The sequence below is a fragment of the Eschrichtius robustus genome, chromosome 19 (assembly GCF_028021215.1).
Source record: "Eschrichtius robustus isolate mEscRob2 chromosome 19, mEscRob2.pri, whole genome shotgun sequence".
Classification (NCBI taxonomy): domain Eukaryota; kingdom Metazoa; phylum Chordata; class Mammalia; order Artiodactyla; family Eschrichtiidae; genus Eschrichtius; species Eschrichtius robustus.
In genome coordinates this window covers 52,418,385-52,443,989 of record NC_090842.1, presented here as the reverse complement: position 1 = coordinate 52,443,989, position 25,605 = coordinate 52,418,385, and the positions used below count along the sequence as shown (strand labels likewise).

General features: G+C 39.7%; 1 protein-coding gene across 3 annotated transcripts in view; it reads right to left on the bottom strand.

The window, feature by feature from the left end:
* The window catches only part of LSM14A (LSM14A mRNA processing body assembly factor), a 53,551-nt gene extending 30,409 nt beyond the window's left edge, over positions 1-23,142 (bottom strand). The window contains exon 1 of one of the 3 annotated variants that reach the window (XM_068529437.1): positions 22,819-23,142. In XM_068529437.1, the coding sequence (XP_068385538.1) occupies positions 22,819-22,939 (121 nt within the window). In that variant the 5' untranslated portion in view covers positions 22,940-23,142. The remainder of the gene's footprint in view (positions 1-22,818) is intronic. The other 2 variants (XM_068529438.1, XM_068529439.1) reach the window with 2 other exon arrangements.
* Positions 23,143-25,605: the final 2,463 nt, after the last annotated feature.

The following is a 25,605-nucleotide window of genomic DNA, read 5'->3' as shown; positions in this document are numbered from 1 at the left end:
AAATATAACAGCAGAACTAATAAACATATCAACAATAAACAGAACAGTCTCTGAGAAAGACAACAGAATAAGAGAAAGAAAATATAACTAAAGATATAACAAGTATCCTGACATAAAGACCTAAATTTGATCAGGTTTCATTGTACTCCCAGGAAAAAAAAATTTAGTGCACTATAAGCCATACAGACTTATCCTTTGCTACATCAAAATAAAGAACTCACAGAAACAGTGGCATCAAAAAGTAAGAGATGGACAACAAATCCATTTAAGCACATAAATATATGTGACAATTTACTAAGGTGCTAGAATAGAATGTAAATTTAATAGTTCTGAAAAAGACTACAAAGTTACAAAGTGTTGCAAAAATTAGGATGGTACCTATTTCACACAGTATTCTAACAAAAATTGGGAGATGAAAATGACAAGAAGCAGAGGAAACACAAAAGGAAATTCATAAACTAATACTCATCTTTTATAGTAGGAGTCACCTGATAAAATTTTGGGGGACGTTGATAAATTAACATATGTAGGCTTAAAAATTTGTTATTTGCAGTCCTAAAGGTAACCAACAATAGAGTTGAAAACTAAAGGCATACTTTCCAAAATATGGTATGAAGAAAACCGCTACCGGGCTTCCCTGGTGGCGCAGTGGTTAAGAATCTGCCTGCCAATGCAGGGGACACGGGTTCGAGCCCTGGTCCAGGAGGATCCCACATGCCACGGAGCAACTAAACCCATACGCCACAACTACCGAGCCTGAGCTCTAGAGCCCGCGAGCCACAACTACCGAGCCCTCGTGCCACAACAACTGAAGCCCACGTGCCTAGAGCTCGTGCTCCACAACAAGAGAATCCACTGCTATGAGAAGCCCACGCACCGCAATGAAGAGTAGCCCCCGCTCACCGCAACTAGAGAAAGCCGGCACAGCAACAAAGATCAATGCAGCCAAAAATAAATAAATAAAAATAAAAGTTCCCTTAAAAAAAAAAAAAAAAAAAAAGCTACCATACCGCAAAAGAGGGAAAATGAAAAAGTATGAAAACAGAGACCATGAAGAATGATTTGCACATACTAAGAGTTTGAGAAACAGGCTCTAATGATGGAAACTGATTTGATCAGATTTAATGTTTTCAACAGACAGTTCTTTTTTTTTTTTTAATTTTTATTTATTTATTTATTTATTTATGGCTGTGTTGGGTCTTCGTTCCTGTGCGAGGGCTTTCTCTAGTTGCGGCAAGCGGGGGCCACTCTTCATCGCAGTGCGCGGGCCTCTCACTGTCGTGGCCTCTCTTGTTGCAGAGCACAGGCTCCAGACGCGCAGGCTCAGTAATCGTGGCTCATGGGCCTAGTTGCTCCACGGCATGTGGGATCTTCCCAGACCAGGGCTCGAACCTGTGTCCCCTGCATTGGCAGGCAGATTCTCAACCACTGCGCCACCAGGGAAGCCCAACAGACAGTTCTTGTAGCATTATAAAGAATAAGTTAATTAGAAGAGCAATCAGAAGGGAACACATGTCTGGAAGATAACAGAACAAATGAGAGGTGGTGAAGGTTGAAACCTGGACATTGAGAGTAGAAAGAGAGAAGGCCGGACAAACACAGAAAAGGTAGAAAATTACTAGCACTATTCTGCTACAAAACATTTCAATACATGAATTAGCTCACGTGCAACTGGTTAGTAAGGGAATTATGTCAGTACAGTCAAAAATCACATTGTTTCATCCCTAATTTTTTTAACCTGTTATTTTTATTTATTTATTGCACTTTAGGGGGCAGCAGCTAAACACAGAAAGCCACAGAGTAACAGTATATGATGCCCAATCACCCCAAGTTTCCTCTTGGCTCAATTTGGCTACATAATCAGTCTTATAAGTGCTTATTGCATGGTTCTCCCTGATCCTGATGCACTCTTTCATTGTCTCCAACAGCAGACTCAACTCTTTTTTATACCTTCTTCCATCAGGCTACCTTACATTTTTTTCTTTCAAGCTGGTAGATGACTTCGTTGTTAGGTATACTTCACCAGCATTTTTGTTAATGCTATCATTTTGATTCATTTTCTTTTTCTTCTTTTCTTTTTTCTGGTCGCGCCACTTGGCTTGCAGGATCTTAGTTCCCTGACCAGGGATTGAACCTGGGCCCCAGTAGTGAAAGCACCAAGTCCTAACTAACCACTGGACTGCCAGGGAATTCCCTATTTTTCTTAATCGTGGTAAGAATACATAACATGAGATCTACCCTCTTAACACAATTTTAAGTGTACATCACAGTATTGTTAATTATAAGCAGAGCTCTACAACTTCACCACCTTGCTTAACTGAAACTTTATACCCATTGAACCACAATGTATCATTTCCTCCTAGCCCTAGCCCCTGGCAACCACCATCCTCCGGTATTTTTTCTTCTGTGACTTGGAAAATAAAATGAAAAAGGAAGCAGAGGGCCAGTTTGGAAATTACTGGGCAAGTGTTGGTGAAAAGGTACCTAAAGAAAGAGGTCAAAATATAACATGGTTTATCAAATGTAATTTCTTACTTAGAATTCTACAACTCTGCCCACTCTTTTTCAAAATAGACTGCTATATTATTTGTAACATCAAATAATATATTTGATATACAATAATATATTGTATATTAGGTAAATATACAATAACATTAAAGATGCTATGTATGAGGCAGATTATAAAACTATTATTTTCAAAAGATTACAACTGTCTAAAATAAAAACATATATGTGAGTGACATCATGGAAGATGGTAGAGTAGCAAGATCCAGGAATCGGTCCCTCCACCCAAACAACTATTGGGCTGGCAAACAGTCTGAATTAACCTTTTTGGAACTATGGAATCTAGTCAAATGCCTGTAGCATCCAAGGGAGCACCTAATGAAGAAAGAGGCCAGTAACCTTTGGTGAATTTTGGCATTTTGCAGAGTGGCTGGTTATTACCATTCATCATCTCCCATCTCTGTAAAGGGCAGCTTTGGGGACAGTGGCCCATGTTTCTGGTGCAGCTTGCTGATGCCAGGTGGGCAACAGGGATCCTGTCCTCCAAAAAATTAGGGCTGTATGACATGATCTGCCTGAAAATTCACTGAGGGGCCAGCACAGAGGCTGGCCATTGTTTCAACTCTCAAGGGCAGGGCACAAGTGGCTTCCCTAGTAGTGCTGGTGAAGGCATTTAGAAGAGTTAGCATATCCTTTCCCCCTCAACAACAGCAGAATGTACATTATTCTAAATGGCACATGGAACATTTTTCAGGACAGACCAAATTTTAGGTCAAAACCAACTCTCAATACATTGAAAAGGATCGAATTTTATGAAGCATTCTCTCTGAACACAGTGGAATGAAGCTAGAAATTAATAATAGAAGGGAAACTGGAAAATTCACAAGTACGTGTGAATTAAACTGACTCTTAAAGAACCAATAAGTCAAAGAAGAAAGCACCAGCGAAATTAAGAAAAACCTGAAGACAAATGAAAAAGAAAATACCACCTGCCAAAATTAGGGGATGTAGAGAATGCCATACTCAAGCAGGAAATTTATAAATGCTATATTAAAAGAATCTCAAATCAACTTTATTAAGAAACTAGAAAAAGAGCAAACTAAACCCAAATCCAGCAGAAGGAAGGAAGGAAATTATACTGGATTAGGGCTGAGATGAACAACATAGAGAACAGAAAAACAGAATCATCAAAGCCAAAAATTGGTTCTTTGAAAAGATCAACAAAACAGACAAACCTTAAGCTAGACTAGACTGACTAAAGAAAAAGATGAGCAGATGTAAATAACTAAAATCAGATGAAAGCAAGGACATTACTACCAACCTTATAGAGATTAAAAAGACTCAGGAGAATACTGCAGACAATGTATGCCAACAAAATAGATAATCTAGACAAAAAAGAAAAATTCCCAGAAACATACAAATTACTAAAACTGACTCAAGAAGAAATAGAAAATCTCAACAGATCTTTAACAGGTCCAACAAGAGACTGGACCAGTAATCAAAAACCTCCAAACAAAGAACCAGGTCCAGTTTCACTGGTGAATTTTACTATACATTTTAACATCAATCCTACTCAAACTCCTCCAAAAAAACAGAAGAAAAGGGAACACTTCCTAACACATTCTATGAGGCCAGCATTACCCTGATACCAAGGTCAGACAAAGATACTGTAAGAAAACTACAGACCAATATCTCTTATGAATACAGACACAAAAACCCTCAACAAAATATTGGCAGGCTGAATCCAGCAGTACATTAAAAGGACTATAAACCATGAACAACTGGGATTTTATTCTAAGAATGCAAGGGTGGTTTAACACAAAAAAAAATTCAATGTAATATGCCACATTAATAGACCAAGGTAGGGGGGAACCCCACAGGTTTACTGCAATAGATGCAGGAAAAGCAGTTGTTAAATTTAACACCCTTTCATGGTAAAAACACTTAGCCAACTAGGAAAAGAAGAAAACTTACTTTACATGATAAAGGGCATATATGAAAAACCCACAGCTAACATCACATTCAATGGTGAAAGACAGAAAACATTCCCCTAAGAACAGAAACAAGACAAGGATGTTCACTTTAACCACTGCTATACAACAATGTACTAGAAGTCTTAGCCGGCACAATTAGGCAAGAAAAAGAAATAAAAGGCATCCAAATAAGAAAGAAGTAAAACTCTTTTTGCAGATGACACGATTCCATATATAGAAAAGTCCATAAAATCTATTTTTAAAAAAACTACTAGAGCTAATAAATGAAGTCAGCAAAGTTACAGGTACAACATCAGCACAAAAATCAGCCGTGTTTCTACCTACCAACAATGACCAATCCAAAAAAGAAACTAAGAAAACAACCCCACTTACAACAGCATCCAAAGGAATAAAATATCTAAGAATAAATTTAACCAAGGAGGTAAAAAACTTGTACACTAACAATTACAAAATGTTGCTGAAAGAAATTGCAGACCTAAATAAACAGAAAGTCATCCCAGGTTCATGGATTAGAAGACTTAAGATTACAATGCTCCCCAAAGTGATCTACAGATTCAGTGCAGTCTCTATCAAAATTACAATGGCCTTCCCCCTTCCCCCAGAAATGGAAAAGCTAATTCTCAAATTTATATGGAACTTCAAGGGAGCCTGAATAGACAAAAGAATTTTGAAAACACTGGAGGACTCATACGTCCTGATTTCAAAAACTACTACAAAGCTACAGTAGTCAAAATAGTGTGGTACTGGCATAATGATAGACATATAGATTTATGGGATGGAATACAGAGTCCAGAAATAAACCCAAACATCTATGATCAATTAATTTTAGACAAGGGTCCAAGACTGTTCAACAGGGATAATCGAACAGTCTCTTCAAAAAATGTTCTGGGACAACTGGATAACCAAATGTGAAAGAATGAGGGTGAAATCGTACCTTACTCCATATACAAAAATTATCGCTAAGTGGGTGTGATATTAAGATATGGTAAGAAATACATATATATATATATGTCTTTGTCTCTAGCTCCTGGCCAGAGTGCCTAAAACTTCTGTAATTTCTTAAGAGACAAAGGTACTAAGAGCATCTTTTGTTCTTATGTTTGGTCTTTGACCCTGGCTTCTGACATAGAGCTCCTAAATCTCTTGGAATTTCCTGGGTGATATCAGAGCATCTTTTGTTCTAATGAGGAGACTCTTGGTGATCTCCTGCGTAGCTTCAGGAAGGGGGCTGGACATCAGAAAGACGAAGCTATGATAAGGAGCTTGAAACTTTCAGCCTCACCTCTCACCCTCTAAGGAGGGAAGAGGGACTTGAGATTGAGTTAATAATTGATCACGCCTAGGTGATGAAGCCTCCATAAAAATCTGTAAACTATGGGGTTTGGAGAGCTCCCTGGTTGGTAAAGATGTGGAGGTGCTGGGTGATGTGCCTACAGAAGGCACGGAAGCTCGGCACTACTTCCCATATTTTGCCTTATACATCTCTTTCATCCAGCTGTTCCTGAGTTGTATCCTTTTATAATAAACGAGTAATCTAATAAGTAAACTGTTTTCCTGAGTTCTGTGTGCTGTTCTAGCAAATGATCAAACCAAGGAAGGGGTTGTGGAAACCCCCAATTTATAACCAGTTGGTTAAAAATACAGGTCACAAGCTGGGACTTGAGACTGGTGTGGGGAGTGGGTGGGGGGAAGTCTTATGGAACTGAGCCTTTAACCTGTGGTATCTGACACTAACTTCAGATAGACAGTGTCAGAATTGAGTTAAATTGTAGGACACCCAGTTGGTGCCCAAGGGGTTGGAGAATTGATTGATGTGGGAAACACTCCCCCCCCCACAATTTGGAAGCCAGAATGGAGGAGAAACACAGAATTTTTCTTTTAGTGGGTCAATGACCTAAATATAAGAGCCAAAACTATGAAAATATTAAGAGAACATAGGAGTAATCTTTATGACCCTGAATTTGACAATGGATTCTTAGATTTGACACTAAAAGCAACAGTAACAAAAGAAAAAAACAGATGAATTGGACTTCATAAAAATTAAACCCATCATAAAAATTAAACCCTTCATAAAAATTAAACCCCTTCTTAAACAGTATTAAGAATATTAAAAGACAAGCTATGAAATAAGAGAAATGTTTGTAAGTCATATATAAGTGCTTAATATGTAGAATATATAAAGAACTCAACAAATAGTTAAAGACAAACAATCCAATTAAAAATGAGCAAAAACTTGGAGACACTTCTCAAAAGAAGATATACAAATAGCCAACACGCTCATGAAAAGATGTTTAATATCCTAAGTCATTATGGAAATGCAAATCAAAACCAACATGAAATACCACTTCACAACAACTAGGATGGCTTTAATAATAAAATCAGAAAATAACAAACATTGACGAGGATGTGGAGAAATAGGAATCCTTGCACACTGCTGGTAGAAATGTGAAATGGTGCAGCTGCTGTGGAAAATAGCTTGGTGGTTCCTCAAAAAACTAAACATATAACAACCAAATGACTCAGCAGTTTCACTCATATATATAAAAAACCTATGTCCACACAGAAATGAATGTTTCAAGTAGCATTATTCATAATAGTCAAAAGTTGGAAACAACCCAAATGCCCATCAACAGATGAACAGATAAACAAATTGTGTTTTTTACACACACACACACGAACGAGTATTATCCAGCCATAAAAAGGAACAAAATGCTGATACATGTTACAGCTAGAAAGAAACTCCAAAGCATTATGCTAAGTGAAAGAAGACAGACACAAAAGTCACCTATTATATAATCCCTTTTACATAATATATCCAGAATAGGAAAACCCAGAGAGACAGAAAGCAGATTAGTGGTCATTGAGGAAAGGCGGGGAAATGGAGAGGGAATTACTTAATGCGTAAGGGGTATTTTCCCAAGGTAGAGGTAGTGGTTACACAACACTGTGACTAGACTAAATGCCACTGAATCATACACTTTATAATGGTTATTTGTATGTTATATGAATTTCACATCAATAACATACACAGGGACTTCACTGGCAGTCCAGTGGTTAAGACTCTGCACTTCCACTGCAGGGGGCACGGGTTCAAGCCCTGGTCTTCCTGGTACAGAAACTAAGATCCCACATGCCACGCAGTGAGACAAAACAAAAACAAAAATAAAAAACCACCCCCCCCCCACAAATATAGCTGGTAAGAGAATACATAAAATGATAATAATAGTTGGATCAGAATGTTAAAACTAGGGGTGGTTGTCCTCTATATTCTCAACTTCATCATGTTGTTACCTTGTTTTAATAAGTATTCTAGTTTTTCTTATTCCCCAAACTAGAAAAGCCCAAATTTTAGGCCAGTTTTCAAAAGAGGGGGAAGTAGGGAAAATACTTTTTTTTTCTATTAGTCTTAAAAGAATATAATCAATTCCCCACTCTGGCTATAAATAGCAAAGATTTATTAATAAAAATGTATACCATGATACTCTTTTCTTAAAAAAAGAGATAGAGTCAAAGTTCTGGCAAAATCATTTATCTAAAATATCTCTATCTCTAAATCAAGGCAAGCTCAAAATCACACTGTCAAACCTGGTTAACAGTATATTAATACCCATACCCACAGTCATAGTACATGACTACAGGGAAGAGCTATAGTGACCAAATTCCCAATACAATACCTCCATTATAAAATACCCAAGCTTTCTAAGTTTAAATGATAAATATATCCATAGTTAAGTATGGTTACCATCCTCAAAATAACATTAGTATTTTCCAAAAGCCTTAACTTTTTTTTTAAAGTCTTTATTGAATTTGTTACAATATTGCTTCTGCTTTATGTTTTGGTTTTTCAGCCCCAAGGCATGTGGGATCTTAGCTCCCTGACCAGGGATTGAACCTGCACCCCCTGCAATGGAAGGCGCAGTCTTAACCACTTAACCAGGGAAGTCCCAAGCCTTAACTTTTGGACACAAACTAAAAATTATAAATTAGGCTCTAATACTGATTGATGAAGAAGAAAAATAAGTCTGTTGAATACTAAAATGGGAGCGCAATAAACAAAAGGTTGAATTATTCAAGAAATGTCCAAAAGTTAGTTGCGAAACTAAGGCTAAGTTCAAATGGAAATCTAGAATAACATTTATACTGTAGTTTTTTTAAAAATTATTTTTTAATTAATTAATTAAATTTATTTATTCTTGGCTGCGTTAGGTCTTCGTTGCTGCGCGCGGGCTTTCTCTAGTTGCGGTGAGCAGGGGCTACTCTTTGTTGCAGTGCAAGGGCTTCTCACTGCGGTGGCTTCTCCTGTTGCAGAGCACGGGCTCTAGGCACATGGGCTTCAGTAGTTGTGGCGCACGGGCTCTAGAGCCCAGGCTCATCAGCTGTGACACATGGGCTTAGTTGCTCTGCGGCATGTGGTATCTCCCCAGACCAGGGCTCGAACCCGTGTCCCCTGCATTGGCACGCGGATTCTTAACCACTGCGCCACCAGGGAAGCCCCATGATGTAGTTTTAAAGTTAAAACTCCTGTCAAGTATCAGTTGTAAGACCTGGTCCCAGACACTTACCCAAACTTAAGTTCCAACCAAGCTCATTATTCTCCATACACGGAGCAGGTTTTCTGTCCTCTACCAAAGCTCCTCCCCACATCTGACCTATCCTAAGTTTCAGCTTGGATACTACTTGCATTCATCATGGTTCTCCAGAGAAACAGAACCAACAGGATGCACGTATACAAACAGACAAAGAGAGATTTATTTTAAGAAATTGGGCTCATGTGAAAATCCAAAATGTGCAGAGTAGGCCAGCAGGCTGGAGACCTGGAGAAGAGTTGTGTTTGAGTCCAAAGGTGGTCTGCTGGCAGAATTCCTTCTTGCTCAGAGGAGGTCAGTCTTTGTTCTATTAGGGCCTTCAACTTGACTGGATGAGGCCCACCCACGTCCCACATCATGGAGAGTAAATATGCTTTACTTTAAAGTCCAGTAATTTAAATATTAATCTGGTTCAAAAAACACCTTCAGAAAGGTCCAGAATATCTGACCAAATATCTGGGCACTGTGGCCCAGCCAAATTGACACAACACTAGCCATCACACAACTCCACCAGTAATATTCCCAGATGGAAGTAACACATTCTTCCTCTAAAAATCACACAGTATTCTACCATTGGATATACCTACCTCTTCTAAAAGTGAAAGATCTTCAGGACAAAGATCTGTATCTTTGCAACTACCAAAGTATCTAACACAGCGCCCTACATATTGCTGACATTTGAATATTTCTTTTTTTTTAAAACATCTTTATTGGAGTATAATTGCTTTACAATGGTGTGTTAGTTTCTGCTGCATAACAAAGTGAATCGGCTATGTGTACATATATTCCCATATCTCCTCCCTCTTGCATCTCCCTCCCACCCTCCCTATCCCACCCCTCTAGGTGGACACAAACCACCTAGCTGATCTCCCTGTGCTATGCGGCTGCTTCCCACTAGCTATCTATTTTTTTTTTTTAAATAAATTTATTTATTTATTTATTTATTTTTGGCTGTGTTGGGTCTTCGTTTCTGTGCGAGGGCTTTCTCTAGTTGTGGTGAGTGGGGGCCACTCTTCATCGCGGTGCGCGGGCCTCTCACTGTCGTGGCCTCTCTTGTTGCGGAGCACAGGCGCCAGACGCACAGGCTCAGTAGTTGTGGCTCACGGGCCCAGTTGCTCCGTGGCATGTGGGATCTTCCCAGACCAGGGCTTGAACCCGTGTCCCCTGCATTGGCAGGCAGATTCTCAACCACTGCGCCACCAGGGAAGCCCCTAGCTATCTATTTTACATTTGGTAGTGTATATATGTCAATGCCACTCTCTCACTTCGTCCCAGCTTACCCTTCCCCCTCCCTGTGTCCTCAAGTCCATTCTCTATGTGTGTGTCTTTATTCCCATCCTGCCCCTAGGTTCTTCATAACCTTTTTTTTTTTTTTTTTTAAGATTCCATATATATGTGTTAGCATACAGTATTTGTTTTTCTCTTTCTGACTTACTCCACTCTGTATGACAGACTCTAGGTCCATCCACCTCACTACAAATAACTCAGGTTCGTTTCTTTTTATGGCTGAGTAATATTCCATTGTATATATGTGCCACATCTTCTTTATCCATTCATCTGTCGATGGACACTTAGGTTGCTTCCATGTCCTGGGTATTGTAAACAGAGCTGCAATGAACACTGTGGTACATGACTCTTTTTGAATTATGGTTTTCTCAGGGTATATGCCCAGTACTGGGATTGCTGGTTTGTATGGTAGTTCTATTTTTAGTTTCTTAAGGAACCTCCATACTGTTCTTCATAGTGGCTGTATAAATTTACATTCCCACCAACTGTGCAGGAGGGTTCCCTGTTCTCCACACCCTCTCCAGCATTTATTGTTTGTAGATTTTTTGATGATGGCCATTCTGACTGGTGTGAGGTGATACCTCATTGTAGTTTTGATTTTGAATATTTCTTGAACAAATTCCACAGTGGAAAAAGCTACGAAGTAAGCTATTTCCAAAATTGCTGAGCATTGTTTAATACCAAAGGAATTGAATTAAGTTACACAATAAACCTACTTAGAATAAAATGGGAAAATGACTATTTACAGCGAAAAGTAATAGCTGGACATCAATAGGATGGGCAAACAGAAAAAATAGCACATGGATTTAAAAGCTGTACTTGGTATTTTTCTTCTCCTTCTGATATTTATCCTTAAGTACAGTTCTTGGTGCAAATCCAATATCATATATAAACTTTTGCTGAAACTATTTGAGATACTATATATTTGGAATAGCTGTTATATAAGGGTTTAATACAAGGTTTAATTATTTAAATATTAAAAGATCTTCACTCATCAAGCTATCTCTTCTACAACGTACTACCCTGCACAGACCCTGACAGCGGGACAGTAGTAAGCAGGCTCTAGATTTTTTTTACTTGGGTGGGGAGCTTTAAAAAATAAGATTCCACAGGCCTGGTCTTTGAATCACACCACAGCCTGTCACCACAAACCTCCGCTTTCTGCACACCTGCACTTTCTCCTTTGGTCCATTCTTCACACTATTTTCCTTCTATTAGGGAATATTACTGCGCCGAATAAAAACATCTGTCCCGGGGCTTCCCTGGTGGCGCAGTGGTTGAGAGTCTGCCTGCCAATGCAGCGGACACGGGTTCGAGCCCTGGTCTGGGAGGATCCCACATGCCGCGGAGCAACTGGGCCCGTGAGCCAAAACTACTGAGCCTGGGCGTCTGGAGCCTGTGCTCCGCAACGGGAGAGGCCGCGACAGTGAGAGGCCCGCACACCGCGATGAAGAGTGGCCCCCGCTCGCCGCAACTAGAGAAAGCCCTCACACAGAAACAAAGACCCAACACAGCCAAAAATAAATAAATAAATAAATTTATTAAAAAAAAAAAAAAAAATCTGTCCCCAGCCTCTGTAATCTCTTCCTGTACCAACTACATACTTGTCATCCCTAATAGAGACATTACTACTGACCTCTCCGCAATATTCTCAATCTCCTCAGCGCTGTCACATGCCAGTCACTGGCAACCCTAAGATAACAGAGTTCACGGCCCAGATGACTTTCCTCTCACCTTTTCAAACATATTCTTAAAACCAACTCCTTATCACTTAATTCTAAAAGTGAAAGTAAACTCCTGTTTGACTAAAAAGACTCCAAATGATCTTGTCTTTTTCATTAATACATTTCATTATCTTCACTCATCTTCTCCCCTCTTCCTTGCAGTCTTGGGGGAAGTAAGACCCATACATTTCTTTTAACCCAATGTCATCTTCCACGATTATAGGTTTGAGACCTTGCTCAGTCTTATTTGCAACTTCACTTGCTTCCTCCTGTTGGATTACTAATACATGCAGATTTACTCAGACGTATCTTTGCTCAACCATGAGAATTTCAGACTGAGCTTAAGGGAATAACGACTAGTGAGAATAAGAATTTAGAAAGAGTGCCATGGAGAGAATTCTAAAACCAGAAAGCAATTTGAAAATTTAGATGGTGATGCAAAACAACAGTAATAATGCAAAACACATAAATAAGGACCTCTTTGAAATTGTAGATCCTGAAACATTTCTATAAAGCACAGGATGGCAAAAGAAAATTTGTTTATACTTATTATTACTAATCTGAGAGAATAAAATATTCTCAATACTGTCTTAATTTATCATACTGTCTTTTCCTATTAAATGTCAAGTTCAACCACACATTTTCTGACCAAGGAGAACTTTCAGAAATAATAATTCTTTATGTGAACAACAGTTAATTTGCTATGCACAAGGGACACAAGGGGGGGAAAGATGCTGAGGTCTAGTAATGATAAATAAGAAAAGCTTGATAAGCACAAAAAGAAAATAGAAGGTAAAACACGAACACAGAAGATGCAATGAACACTCCCTGACTAGGGTAATCAAGGCAGGCTTTGCAGGGGTGGTGATACTCAAGCAGAATCTAGGAGTATAAACCTGATTCCCTCCTGATCCATTCCCAATTTTGGTCAATAGGAACCATTATAGGTACCATCATTCAATCCTCCCTGTTCCTTGTTCAATTCTTTAAAGGCCAACCCATTCTCCTAATTTCTCATGTACTTGCTCTTTCTTCTCTATTTTAACTAGTTTAGGTCTGTATTTCTTCTTTCCCAAACTCTTAAAATATTCCAACTGAACTCACTGTTGTCTGCTCGTGTTGTCCCTCACCCCCAATTTTTGCACAATGCTGTCAGCATAAACTTCCTAAAGCTGGACTCTGACACATCACTTTATTGGCTAAAAACTTTCCGTGGCTCCTTACAATCCAACAAGAAAACTCAGACTTGTTCGCATGCCATTCAAATGACAAATGGAATAAGCAAAGATAAATGTGGCAGTGGAAGCAAAATAAAAGGGGACGAAGTGCTTGAGTCTGTTATCTGACACATTTTCATTGGGACTTGAGCCTTCCAGAGCGGTCAGTCCTTCTCTTTCGTTTGTGACTTCATTCTCAATCTGTTGCTTTGTCCCATTTCTTCAACAGCCATGTAAGGAGTAAGGGAAGAACATTCCAGTCAAGAGAACCTTGTGAAAAGGCCCCAAATCTGAAGGAACTTGACTGATCTGAAGACCTACGTGACAACTAGTGTGGTCCTACCTTAGGTGAGTTGCAAGGTGTTGTGGGTCAGGATAAGTCTTGGACTTTGTGCTGTAGTTGTCTCTATGTTCACTTCCCTGACAGACTGCAAACTCCCTGTGACCAAGGATTGGACACTTCTTCCTAGATATCCTCTTCATGTGGCTAATTGTGACTATCTGTCAGGCCCTAACTTAGCTGCTGGGTCCTCAAGAACCTTGTCTCTGTTGCTCTCTTTTGTTTACTAGCACCTAGCATAGTGTTTAACATATAGTCATAGTAGGCACTCAGTAATTCTCTTGAATGGATATAATAAGCACCAGGCAGATACAAGCTTCCCTTATGCCCCATGTGCTCCATGCTGTCTTTAGTGTGGTAGGTACCTCTGCTCCCATATGTGCTAAGGTTTCTCCAGAACCTCTAGTTTACCCTCACCAGAGAGCACCAGGGTTGGAAAGGAATGGCTATCCAGTTGTGTAAAATGCAAAAGGGGCTTTAGAAATCTGACCACTGTTGAAACAAATTTTAAGTTAATCTTCCAGTTTTTACCTCTATCTTACCCAATTACTATAGTCCTTGTTTCCATTGCACATAATGATGCCAATTCCTGAGACTTTTAGGAGTTTGGGTGCAAATCAGGTTTACTTCTTGGCTTTACCCACTGCCTACTTAGTCTGCAGCTTTCTAAATTCTGCTAAGAAGACATTTAAACTCATCCATTTGTTTTTCAGCCTCCAAAATTTTGTTGCTGTTGTCTCCTTTCCAAATCTACTTTGTCCTTTATGGGTTTATGTCTTTAAAAAAAGGCCTTCTCATGTAGTTTTAGTAGGACTTATAAACAGGAAGAAAAAGTAAAAGCATGTCCAATCTGCAGTCTAAATTTAATCTTGACTCTCTAAGCTTGCTTTGGGCATTCTTCCTTGTGGTTGGTTTTTCTATTTTAATCTTCCAAACATATAACCCACAGACAGAGATATAAAAATATTTCAAAGAGCAAATTAATTAATTAAAAATAAATGTATCCAATAGGAATGAAAAAACAAAACAAAACAAAAAACCGGGGTGAAAGAGAAACTAATCTGAGAGTCAGACAGAGAGAGTAAATTTATTAGGTTACAGTAAATTTATTATGGTACAGATGAACCGGTTTGCAAGGCAGAAATAGAGACACAGATGTAGAGAGCAAATGTATGGGCACCAAGGGGGGAAAGCGGTGGTTGGAGGGGTGGGATGAATTGGGAGATTGGGATTGACATACATACACTAATATGTATAAAATAGATAACTAATAAGAACCTGCTGTATAGCACAGGGAACTCTACTTCGCTGTACAGTAGAAACTAACACAGCATCGTAAAACAACTATACCCCAATTTAAAAAAAAAAAAAGATTTTTTTTTTTCAAGATTTACAAGATTCACAGAGAACCACTCAGGAAAAAAACATACCAGTGTGGCAACATTTCTTAACTCCAGAAATAAAGCTTCCAGAGAGAAAAGTGACAGAATCAGACTGGCATCAGCAACACCAGCATGTGAGAACACAACATTCCAGTAACTTCAAAGTTCCATAGAAAAAAAATTCTGAATTTGTAACAATATAGCCAGCCAATCAAGTAATCAACAAAAACATAGGCTCACTAAGAAAATTTGCCACCCACACATCACCCCCTGCCCCCTGCACTTTTTTTTAATGACAAAGATGCACTTAAGCAATACTGGGGGAAAAAGAGAGTCAACTAAGAGGTCAACTTGTAAACAAGAAACAGGAATCCCTGAATGTCTCTGAATAGACTGGTGAGAGATAATGGAACAGAGTAAAGCAGTAGAGGTCGTAAGAAGTAAAATTCTGCATATATTCTGAAATTAGAGCTGACAGGGTCAGAAACACGTATGAGCTGTGAGAGGCAGAGAAATTAAGGATGGCTCAAAGGTTTTTGATCTTACCAACTAAAAGAATAAGTTGTCATTCGATTAGATGGAGAAACAGGTTTGGGACATACTGAATGGGAGATGCCTAGTAGACATCCCTCCAGGTGGAGATGTTAAGGAGGCAGATGGATATACAAGTCAGGCGTTCAGAGGAGGGGTACAGGTTGGAAATAACAGTAATCTATAGATAGTATTTGAAGTCATGAACTGGATAAAATCATCAAGAAAAGAGTGCAGATGATAAAATAAGTAAATAATTTGTAAACAACATAAAAGAAAAAAGAGAGAGGAGAGAGAGAACAAGAGAGTGAAGTTACGAACTAAGCCCTGGCACGCTCCAACATTTGGAGGTTTAGGAGTTGAAGAATCAACAAAGGAGACTGAGATGCAACCAGTGAGGTATTAAGAGAAAACTAGGATAACATCAAGTGAAAAAACTGTTACAAGGAGAAGAGATCAATTGTGCCATATACTGCTGATCAGTCAAGTAGACTGAGAATAGGAACCAACCACTGAATTTAGCACCATGGAAGTCTTTGGTAACCTTGAGTAGACAACTCCTTCAAGGAGTTTTGGTGCAAAGGGAAGGAGAGAAATGGGGCAGTAGATAACAAAGAAGAACTGCATTAAGAGTAGTAATGCTTTTTTGTTGTTGCTGTTTTTAAGATGCGTGAAATAACAGCATATCTGTGAGTAGACAGGAAGGATCTGGTAGAGAAAGAAAAACTGAATACATAGGGGAGAGAGAGTAGAGAACTGCTAGAGCAATGTCCTTGAATCATCAAGAAGGGATGAAATCTTGCACAAGTGGAAGGGTGGCCTTAGAGAGAACAGTTTATCTATATTGACCAGAGAAAAGGAGAGGTTTGGGGCAGATGCAGGTAACTAGGCACATGTGGGATGAGTTGATAAAAATTCTTTTCTGTTTGCTATTCTCTTCTCAATTAAATAGGAAGCAAGATTCACAGGCTGAAAGTGAAGATCGGGGAAGAGGTGGTGGAAGTCTGAGGAAAACAAGGAATGGAATAGTCATGCAGAAAAATGGAACGAATGGACTATGGAAATACAGTATATATATATATGGGAAGTAGCCATGACTGCTGGGCTTAGTGAACATAAATGTACAGTGAAATTGGCCAGCATGTCTGTGTTGACACTTGTACAAGAAAGTGGGAGAGGGAAAGGGGGATTGACAGTATATGCTCTGTACTGACTTTAACAACTCCTTGTGGAATTAAAGCAGGAAGTAAAGTTATGAGGGGAGTGTGGGGCAGTGAAAGGTAGTAAGATCAACAGACTATAGACTACAATAGATCTGAATGACTGATGGAGTTGGGGTACCTAGACAAAGATGGAGACAGTGGTTGGAAATAACACTGAGATAGCTACTCTCTATTAAGCACCTACAATAAAACAGTTAACTTTTGATATTATCTCATTTAATTCTGATAATGACTCTGAAAGATGGACGTTATTATCCTTATTTAAAAGATGAAGTTAAAGCTAAGGTTAAATTACTTGTCCAAGGTCAAAGAGCTACTAAGTATTCCAACTGGCCTTTTGGGTCACATTTTCTTTCAGAAACAAACACCCCACAAAACTAGAATAAAATCCTTGTGAATAAAATACTTTACAGACTAACTCACACTTTATCCATTAAAAAAACTTACTTCAATGATATCCAGTTTTTAAAATGGCTAACTGAAGTATTACTTTAAAGCATCATAGAGAAAATAAAAGGTAAATTGTTTCTATAGAAAGCACCTTCTATCATGGAGTAATAAATTCAAGCTAAACTATCTACAGTTACTGCTATTATTACTTTGGCACTGAGTTAAATATAAAATTCTTGGTATGTGTCATGCACAGGTAAGATCTCTTTACTCTTAATATTTCCTTCCTTCTCCTATTATTTTCTTCAGGCTTTATGTTGTTTTCTTTACTTCTGATTCAGAAAGTCATGGCTTATTTTACTCCACTGGAAAATGTACAGTTAGTTTTTGGCACTTGACCCGAGACTCCCAGAATTACCAAGAATTTCTGCGGACTATGTATGCAACAACAACAAACTGTTTCCAAGGCTCCAAGTTCTGGCAACCTCACTAAATAGGGCGACCAAAAGAAATTGCAGCATTAAGTTTCACTAGATCTTTGCTGTTCTAGGTAGTGATTTTGTGAATTGCTAGATTTGGATCCCCAACTCATGCGAGAATGCAAGAAATCAATAAAGCACGTCACAGGCATTCATCCATCATACAAAACTCTCCCACTCTCTGAAGTTTATGACTATGTGGCTAATCAACAGTCAAGAAGTAGGTAAGCTATGCCAATGGGCAAGACTTAGCAGATGAGTAAGGAAGTAATCCATTACCAATTTACCCGCTTTTATATTCCTCCACCAATCACTTGATTTTAAAAACAAATCATTTTAAAAGCAGCTGGGTTAATAATCATTCTTCTTCACAAATTCTCTTTTCCTAATTCAGTGGCAACCTGGTTTTCATTTGAGGGGTATATTATCCAGGTACAGCTAACTAAATATATGTTAGATAAGAATTTCATTTAATTTTATTTAAATACTTTAAAAATCTACGTATATAATGCTTATAGGAAATGTTAACTTCCTCCAACTTTGAGATTCCCATAATTAGAAACCTTCAATAACTACAAGTATACTTTTCATTTATTCAAATATTTACCAAGGGTCTGCTATGTGCCAGGCACTGTTCCAGGTACTGAGGATAGAGCAATGAATGAGACAAAACTCTCTGCCTTCACAAAGCTTCCATTCTGTGGGAAATCTCTTGGTATCCAGTATCTAGTATGTGTCTGGGCATCATATTCACAAACACAGGTGCAAATACAATTGGAAGTATCCCACAAACTATTGATGCATGTCATCACTTTGCAATTCCCTCAAACGTCCTGAGCTGATTCTTCTCTTAAATTTTAAATGAAAATTATAATTGAGCTTGAGTCATAAGGTGAAACTCTGTCTCCCCAACAATGTCATTTAAATCATGTCATAAGATTTTATCCTCTTATATCCCTATTCTCCAAAATTTCTTACTGTTGGGGGAGGGAACATACCTATGTATTTTAATTTTAAAGAGAGATACAATTGTGAACATGGAATTTGGAGATATCCCCAAGAGACTTCTATAAGATTAATAAACTAAAATGCTAATTAACTTCCATTTATTCATTCATTTAATAAATATTCGTTCATCCCAGAAGCTCAGACTCTACGTGGGGAGCGAAGGTGGAGACAATAAACACATGCAAATACACAGATGATTATGTGTAGGTCATGATCAGTACTAGGAAGAAAAAAACGCAGAGCTGTGACAAAGACTATAAGAAACAAACTACAGCCCAGGTTATCTACTAACATACTTAGACCTACATTAAAGTCTTTCTAGGTTGCCTTTAAAACTTCCTGACATTGATTTAGAAGATTGAGTATTAAAGTTCATCAAACTTACCTCAATTTCACTTTACAGAACTAGAGCTAGTCTGTGAAATCTCTAGCAGAAAATAAAAGACATCACCCATTCAGCAGTACCTCTGGGATCGGGCTTTTGATTATATACAGTGTGACCATACAATTTATTATCCAAACTGCAATATTTTCAAGAGAGAAAAGGGATGTTTTAACCATTATGCCAGAATAACAGGCACAAACAAGAACTTTCCACCAGGGCAAACCAGGCCATATGGTCACCCTAATTACATACTACATCAAACAGAACTAGTCCAAAATTTCAGGAGTATTTTATAGTTCCAGATGGATTTAAATTGTAAGTAGTATCCAAGTAAAGAATCTAAATTATAATCTGGACCACATAAGCCAAGTGATTCCCTTACTAAATTTAAAGATTTAAATACCTCACAACATATACAAAATTAATTACAGGCGTATTATAGACCTAAATGCGAAAAGGCAAAATAAAAAAGTTTTGACAAGATAATCAAAGTAACTCCATGACTTGGGATAGGGAAAAACTCCTTAAAAAAAAAGGAAAAGAAACACTAGCCATAATGGAAAAGAGTGATAAACATGTCTACATTAAAAGAACTTCCATTCACCAAAAGAAACCATTAAATGGGAAAAGATACTTGTAACAGATACATCCAGCAAACGATTCATAGTCTAAACACTGAACTCTAGAAAAAAACATGCAATTCAATAGGAAAATGGGCAAAAGATTTCAAAGGCACTTCACGAAAAGATGAAATCCAAATGACCAAGATATGAAACGGTGTTCACCTCATTAGTAATCAGGGAGATTAAAACCAGGTACAAATACATACCCACCAGATTGGATAGAACTAAAACATAAAATACCTTATACTAAATATTATTGTTGAAGGATGTGGAACAACTATAACTTTCATATACCGTACTAATAATTGAAATAAAAACTAGTAAACAACTACTTTGGAAAACTGTTTGTCATTATCTAATAAAGACACACAATCCCCATGATCCTGCAATTCAAAGTATACACCATAAAGAAAATTACATAAACATGCATCAGTAAACTCAAACACAAATGTTCACAAAGGCATTGTTCATAATTGCCAAAAACTGTAAACAATTTAAACAACTGTAGAATATCCAAAACAACTGCAGAAATAGATAAACATATAATATGCATGATGGAATACTATCTCCCAACAAAAGCCAAAATGAATATATACAAGATGATTCCATTTACATAAAGTTCAAACACGGACAAAACTCTATCATTCAGAGATGTAAACTTAAGTGATAAAACTATGAATGTCAGAATAACATTTATATCTAGCTTAAGAGGGTAGTAGTTGATGGGAAGATGCAGGGGTGGAAGGCTTGTGGGATGTTGGCAATGCCTGCCTTACCCTGGATGGTAGTTACAAGGATCTTTGTTTAAAAATATTTCATTTTTATCTACTTATCTTTTCAACATGTGTGGTTATATTTCACAATAAGAAAAAAAAAATAAAAACAGCTCCCTAGAGGGAAAAAAATTAACATCTTAAAAAGAATTCTAAGAATGTTAAAGAGATTAACTCACTCCATAGTTTAAAAAGAGTTAACAAGGATCTCTAAATCCAAATACACACTGTATTCTAAACATACTGTATTCTAAAATCCATGAATAAACCTTTGGCTTCAATCTGTTATACTGCCACTCTTCAGACAAATTTTGAAAAAGGTGGAATTTCAGATATCAAATTACTCAACAAGTCATGTAAATTCTAAAATTTTAAGACCAAACACCCCACTTCTAATTTTGAAATTTGAAATAAGTGCCCGGTTGTTGACTGGACCGTTATAAAGTAGTTTTAGATTAGATACTGCTAGGTAGAATAATATCAAGATATGATAACTCCAATTTTTTGCAAACACAAATTCCCAAACCTCTGTTACACATTAAATAACTCATATTTCTTAAGAAAAAAGAATATATTATGTATGTGGGATTAAATATCAAAGCCATAAGTACAGACATAAATTCAATGATTAAAAAAAATCTTTTCATTGCTGTACTTATATAACATATTTATCAAGTCATGATAAAAAGGACAAATTATGTTTTGCATATGATTTTAACTATTACAGACTAACAAAATGTTCACTGACCCTAGAAGCTGTTGAAAGGATAATCTGTAAAAATGTGGATCGTTATTAAAATACAGACTTTTTAGTTTCTTGCATAAAAGAGTGTACACATTTTTTTAAAAGACTGAAATGAATACATTAGAAATCTTCACAATGTACAGATTTTTTTCCTTGTGAGGAGTGAAGGAACTGGCAAGACACCTTAAAATTCAGATTAGGTAAAACAATGCCTTTTTAAAAAGCTATTAAACCACTTTAATGAGAAATACTGTTTTCAGCTTGTATGTGACTCTCACCAAGAACTTCAGAGGACCTTTTTCACAATTTCACAAAGTCATAAAAATTAAAACATTATACAGCTAAATATGCACGCGGGGGGGGGGGGTGGTCAGTGGGAGGGGAGAGGAAAGAAAATTAAGATAAAATAATTTAAGGCTCCCTACCCAGATATAAGATTTGTCCCAAAACGAGTGCTATTAAAAAGGATGTACCAGAGAATCCAAAAAAATGTCATTAAATACTTGCGTGATACCGCGAAATGACTCTCCTGGGTCAAAGATTAATCTTTCTAAAAAAAATAGATTTAGAAATTTTTTTTCCTATCGCCGGACCTCTCTCTTTACCATGCTATTCATTCTACAACTCTACCATGTGCTGCGAAAATTATCAATACCTTAGTTATCTTGCTTCCCTCTCCTAAGTGTTCCAAAAACTTGTGAGGTTTCTTTTAAGATCAGGAGCTAAAGTTTATTTTCTTCCTGGTTTCCTGGCGGAGCTAAAGCCCAGACGTGTGAACGGAAACAAAACCCACAAGACTGTGGCGATGCTAAATATTTGGGGGAGGACACCTTCCTCCCCGACCCCAGAACTCTCTGTCCCAGGGAGCCTCCACGGGGGTCGGTCAGCGCCCACTGACCACTCAGATCTGCCTTGTGAACAAGGGTCCCGGAATAAGCTTGAACACTTCTTCCCCTCGGGCTTCCAGAAACAAGGCCGAAACGAGAGCAGCAAACATTTTTAAAGAGATGGTTGCACAACAGGTTTGGAAAAGGATTCCGGTCTAACAGGTAAATACCACACAGGAGACAAGTGGGATGTGATCTGCTCCATGGTACCAATGGCATTTCGAGACCGTCTGCGTCGCAGAGGAAATCCAAAGTTTGGGCACATCACTTACAGTTCACCTGAGGGATATGCAGCGAACTGAAATTAAGAACGCGAGAAAATGGGTGCCGGAGAATCAACAAATCAGCACTTTAAACTAAGACTAGGCGGAAAAATTCTTTGAATACTCAGGCTTTGTTTGATGCTAAGACGACAGAACCACCGAATTTAGGAGTTGGAAGACGCGTATCTCCGTGTTCTTCGGCCCGTTCTCGGACTTCAGGGCCGCCGTGCCCGCCCCGCTCCCGGTCCTTAGTTCCCGGATTGACGGCGCGGACCTTGGGGCAGAAGCCTGGGAGCCCAGGGAAGGCCGCGGCCCGGCCCAGCCCGCGACGCCGGGGCCCGGAGGGAGGGAAGGGGGCGGCCCCCCTCAGGAGGACGGCGGAGAGAGTATGGAGGGAGCGAGGAGGTCGGCAACCCCGAGCTCGGCAACCCCAAGCGCCCGGCCCGGCTCCACACCCGAGGCCCGCCCCGGCGTACCTTTGGCGAGAGCTACGGTAGAGTTCTCGGTGTCGATAGTGTAGAGGATGCCCTCGTAGCGGATCTCCGCCTTGGAGATAAGGCTGATCTTGCTGCCGATGTAAGGGGTGCCCCCGCTCATGGCGCCGCCGCCGCCGCCGCTCCCGGCCGCTAGCAGAGAGGCAGATCCCGCGCCGCTGTGGCCGCTCCGCACGCCCGCTTGCTCCGTAGGCGCCTACAGCAGCCGCCTCAGACCCAACATGGCGGCGGCGCCGGCTCCGCTACCCTCCCCCAGCCTCCCGCCCTCAAGCCGCGGCGCGGAGGCTGCGGCGGCGGCGGCAGGACCAGCGGCGGCGGCGCGGTGCATGCTGGGCCGGGGAGGCCGCGCTCTCGCGAGACTCGGCCGGCTGTGGGCGGCTCCGGACTCCTTGGCAGCCTCGGTAATTCTAGCTACGCGGTTTGGTGTGGTCTGTCGCTACAGTGCCCGGGTGGCTTGAGAGGAGATTCACGGAGAGGCCGAGTGCCTCGAGACGCCAGGTCACTGTGGGCTGGAGTGGCGGTGCGCGCGACCCTCTTGACCTCAGCTGCGGCCTCCGCCATTTCCAGACCTCTTGTATCTTGTCCTGAGTCCGGTGTCATTGCAAAAGCTGATCCCTCTACCTGGAAAGTTTCCAACCCGCCTCCAAGCTCCTGGTGAGCCCCTTTAAGACCCAGGCACTTCGCCTTTGAGGCAACTGCGCCCCTCATGGAACCCTCATGGCCCCATTACAGCATCTGTTACCCAGCGAGTCTCCCCTCTTTTTCACTTCGCTGCTCCTGGAGGTGGGATTCTGTCCAGCACTTTCAGTTTGCCTCATCCAGGCTCACTGCTTTCAATGCCATTGCACACAGACCAATCCCAAGTGTTTGTCTGCAGTTTTGTTCAGTTCTGTGGACTCTGGATTCATATAAGCCATAGGCTTGTTAAGTAAAAAAAAAAAAAAAAAAAGCACAACCTAAAGGTTGAGAATTGTGTTTTATTCCGGGATTTTGCTGAGGATTTAAGCCTGGAGACAGCCTCTGAGATAGCTCTGAGGGCCTACTGGGAAGAGGTAAGGGAGGAGCCAGGATATATAGGAGTTTTTGAAAAAACGAAAACAAAAGAACAACCCAGGTAGCCTAACATCAAAAGATTACTCTTAACTGAAGAAAAACCAGACATCTCAAGTTAATGAATTCACCACTTTTCTATGTACGGGAAGATGTAAGAGTCTGGGCTCATTGAAATCATTCTTTTGATATGCACCTTAACTATCTAGGGTTAGTAGACTGTTTTTCTCCGTCCTGAACTCCCTCAGGGTGCACAGTTGGGGGTGGCTACTGTGGCTAATGGCTTGATAGCTGTAAAATCCTTATGTTTACTTATATGGCAGGCGACGTCCACAGCCTCTTCAGCATCAGCATCTCCAGTTGAATGTCTAATTGGCAACTTTGTGTGTCCGAAGCCATAATCCCGATTTCCCCTGTAAACCCAACCTTTCCACTCAACTGTTCACGCCATCTGTTCTGACTGCAAAATCCTGTCCATTTCACATATAGAATATATCTTGAATCTGAGCACTTCTCACCGTCTTCATCCCTACCCTACAATAAGCCACCCTTACTCTGGCCAGAATTATTGCAGTAGCCTCCTAAAAGGTCCTTCTACCTTTGCCTGTGTCCCCAGTAGTTTATTCTCAACACAGCAGCCAGAGGGATCTTGTTAAAAAATCTAAGTCAGATCATATCCCTCCTCTATTCAATACTCCTCTCCCCAGTGATCTCATATCACACAGAATGAAAGCCAGACTCCTTACTTTGGCCTATAAGGACGTACATGATTTAGTCCCTTGTTACCTCACTTCACCATTCTGTTCTAGCCACCCCTTTTTCACCCAGAACTTTCCCACTTCATTCAGATCTCTACTCAAGCGTCACCTCTAGAGATGACTTTCCTTACTGTTTTGTTTAAAATAATACCACCTAGGACTTCCGTGGCGGTCCAGTGGTTAAGACTCTGCGCTTCCACTGCAGGGGGCACGGGTTTGATCCCTGGTTGGGGAATTAAGATCCTGCATGATCCCATATGCCACGTGGTGTGGCCAAAAAAAAAAAAAGATAAAATTATACCACTGTCATCACTTTACATACCCTTACTCTGCTTGCTTTTTCTTCATATCTCCCTCCAATATCTCTACTTATTTGTGTCTGTCTCCTTTACTAGAATGTAAACGTTTTTGAGACGGGTGTGACTTTGGTCACTGCTATATGATCAGAACCTAGTACAGAGCCTGGAACAGAGGAGCTTTTCAGTAAATTGGATGAAGTTGGATAAAGGCAGAACACAGGCAGGATGTCTGGTGAGCTGAGTGAACAAATGGTGAGAAGCCTGGCAATAAAGAGTGGGAAGCAGGAGAGAAGACTAGAGGCTGTGTTGGGTCTGGTGCACAATAGCTTCAAAGGAAGGCTATGAAATACCTGCTTCAGTACAAAGTCCCTGCCAGGGAGTTGAACTCTTATTTCTGTTCTTTCCTCCCCCTTCCAGGCCTGGAACCCAGCTTATCTTCTCATGCTTCCTGAGTGAGCTCATGCTGTTCCATATGTAAGCTGATTCCCAGATTTACATCTTCATGCCAGATCTCCTGATTTCCAGGGTCGCACTAACTATGTACTTACTAGATGCAGTTGCTTGGGTGTCCCTCAGGCACTTCCAACTCAACATGTTCAAAAGTATCTGCATCTACTCCCCTCCAACCCAAAAATAAACCTGCCCTTTATCCATGCTCCCTG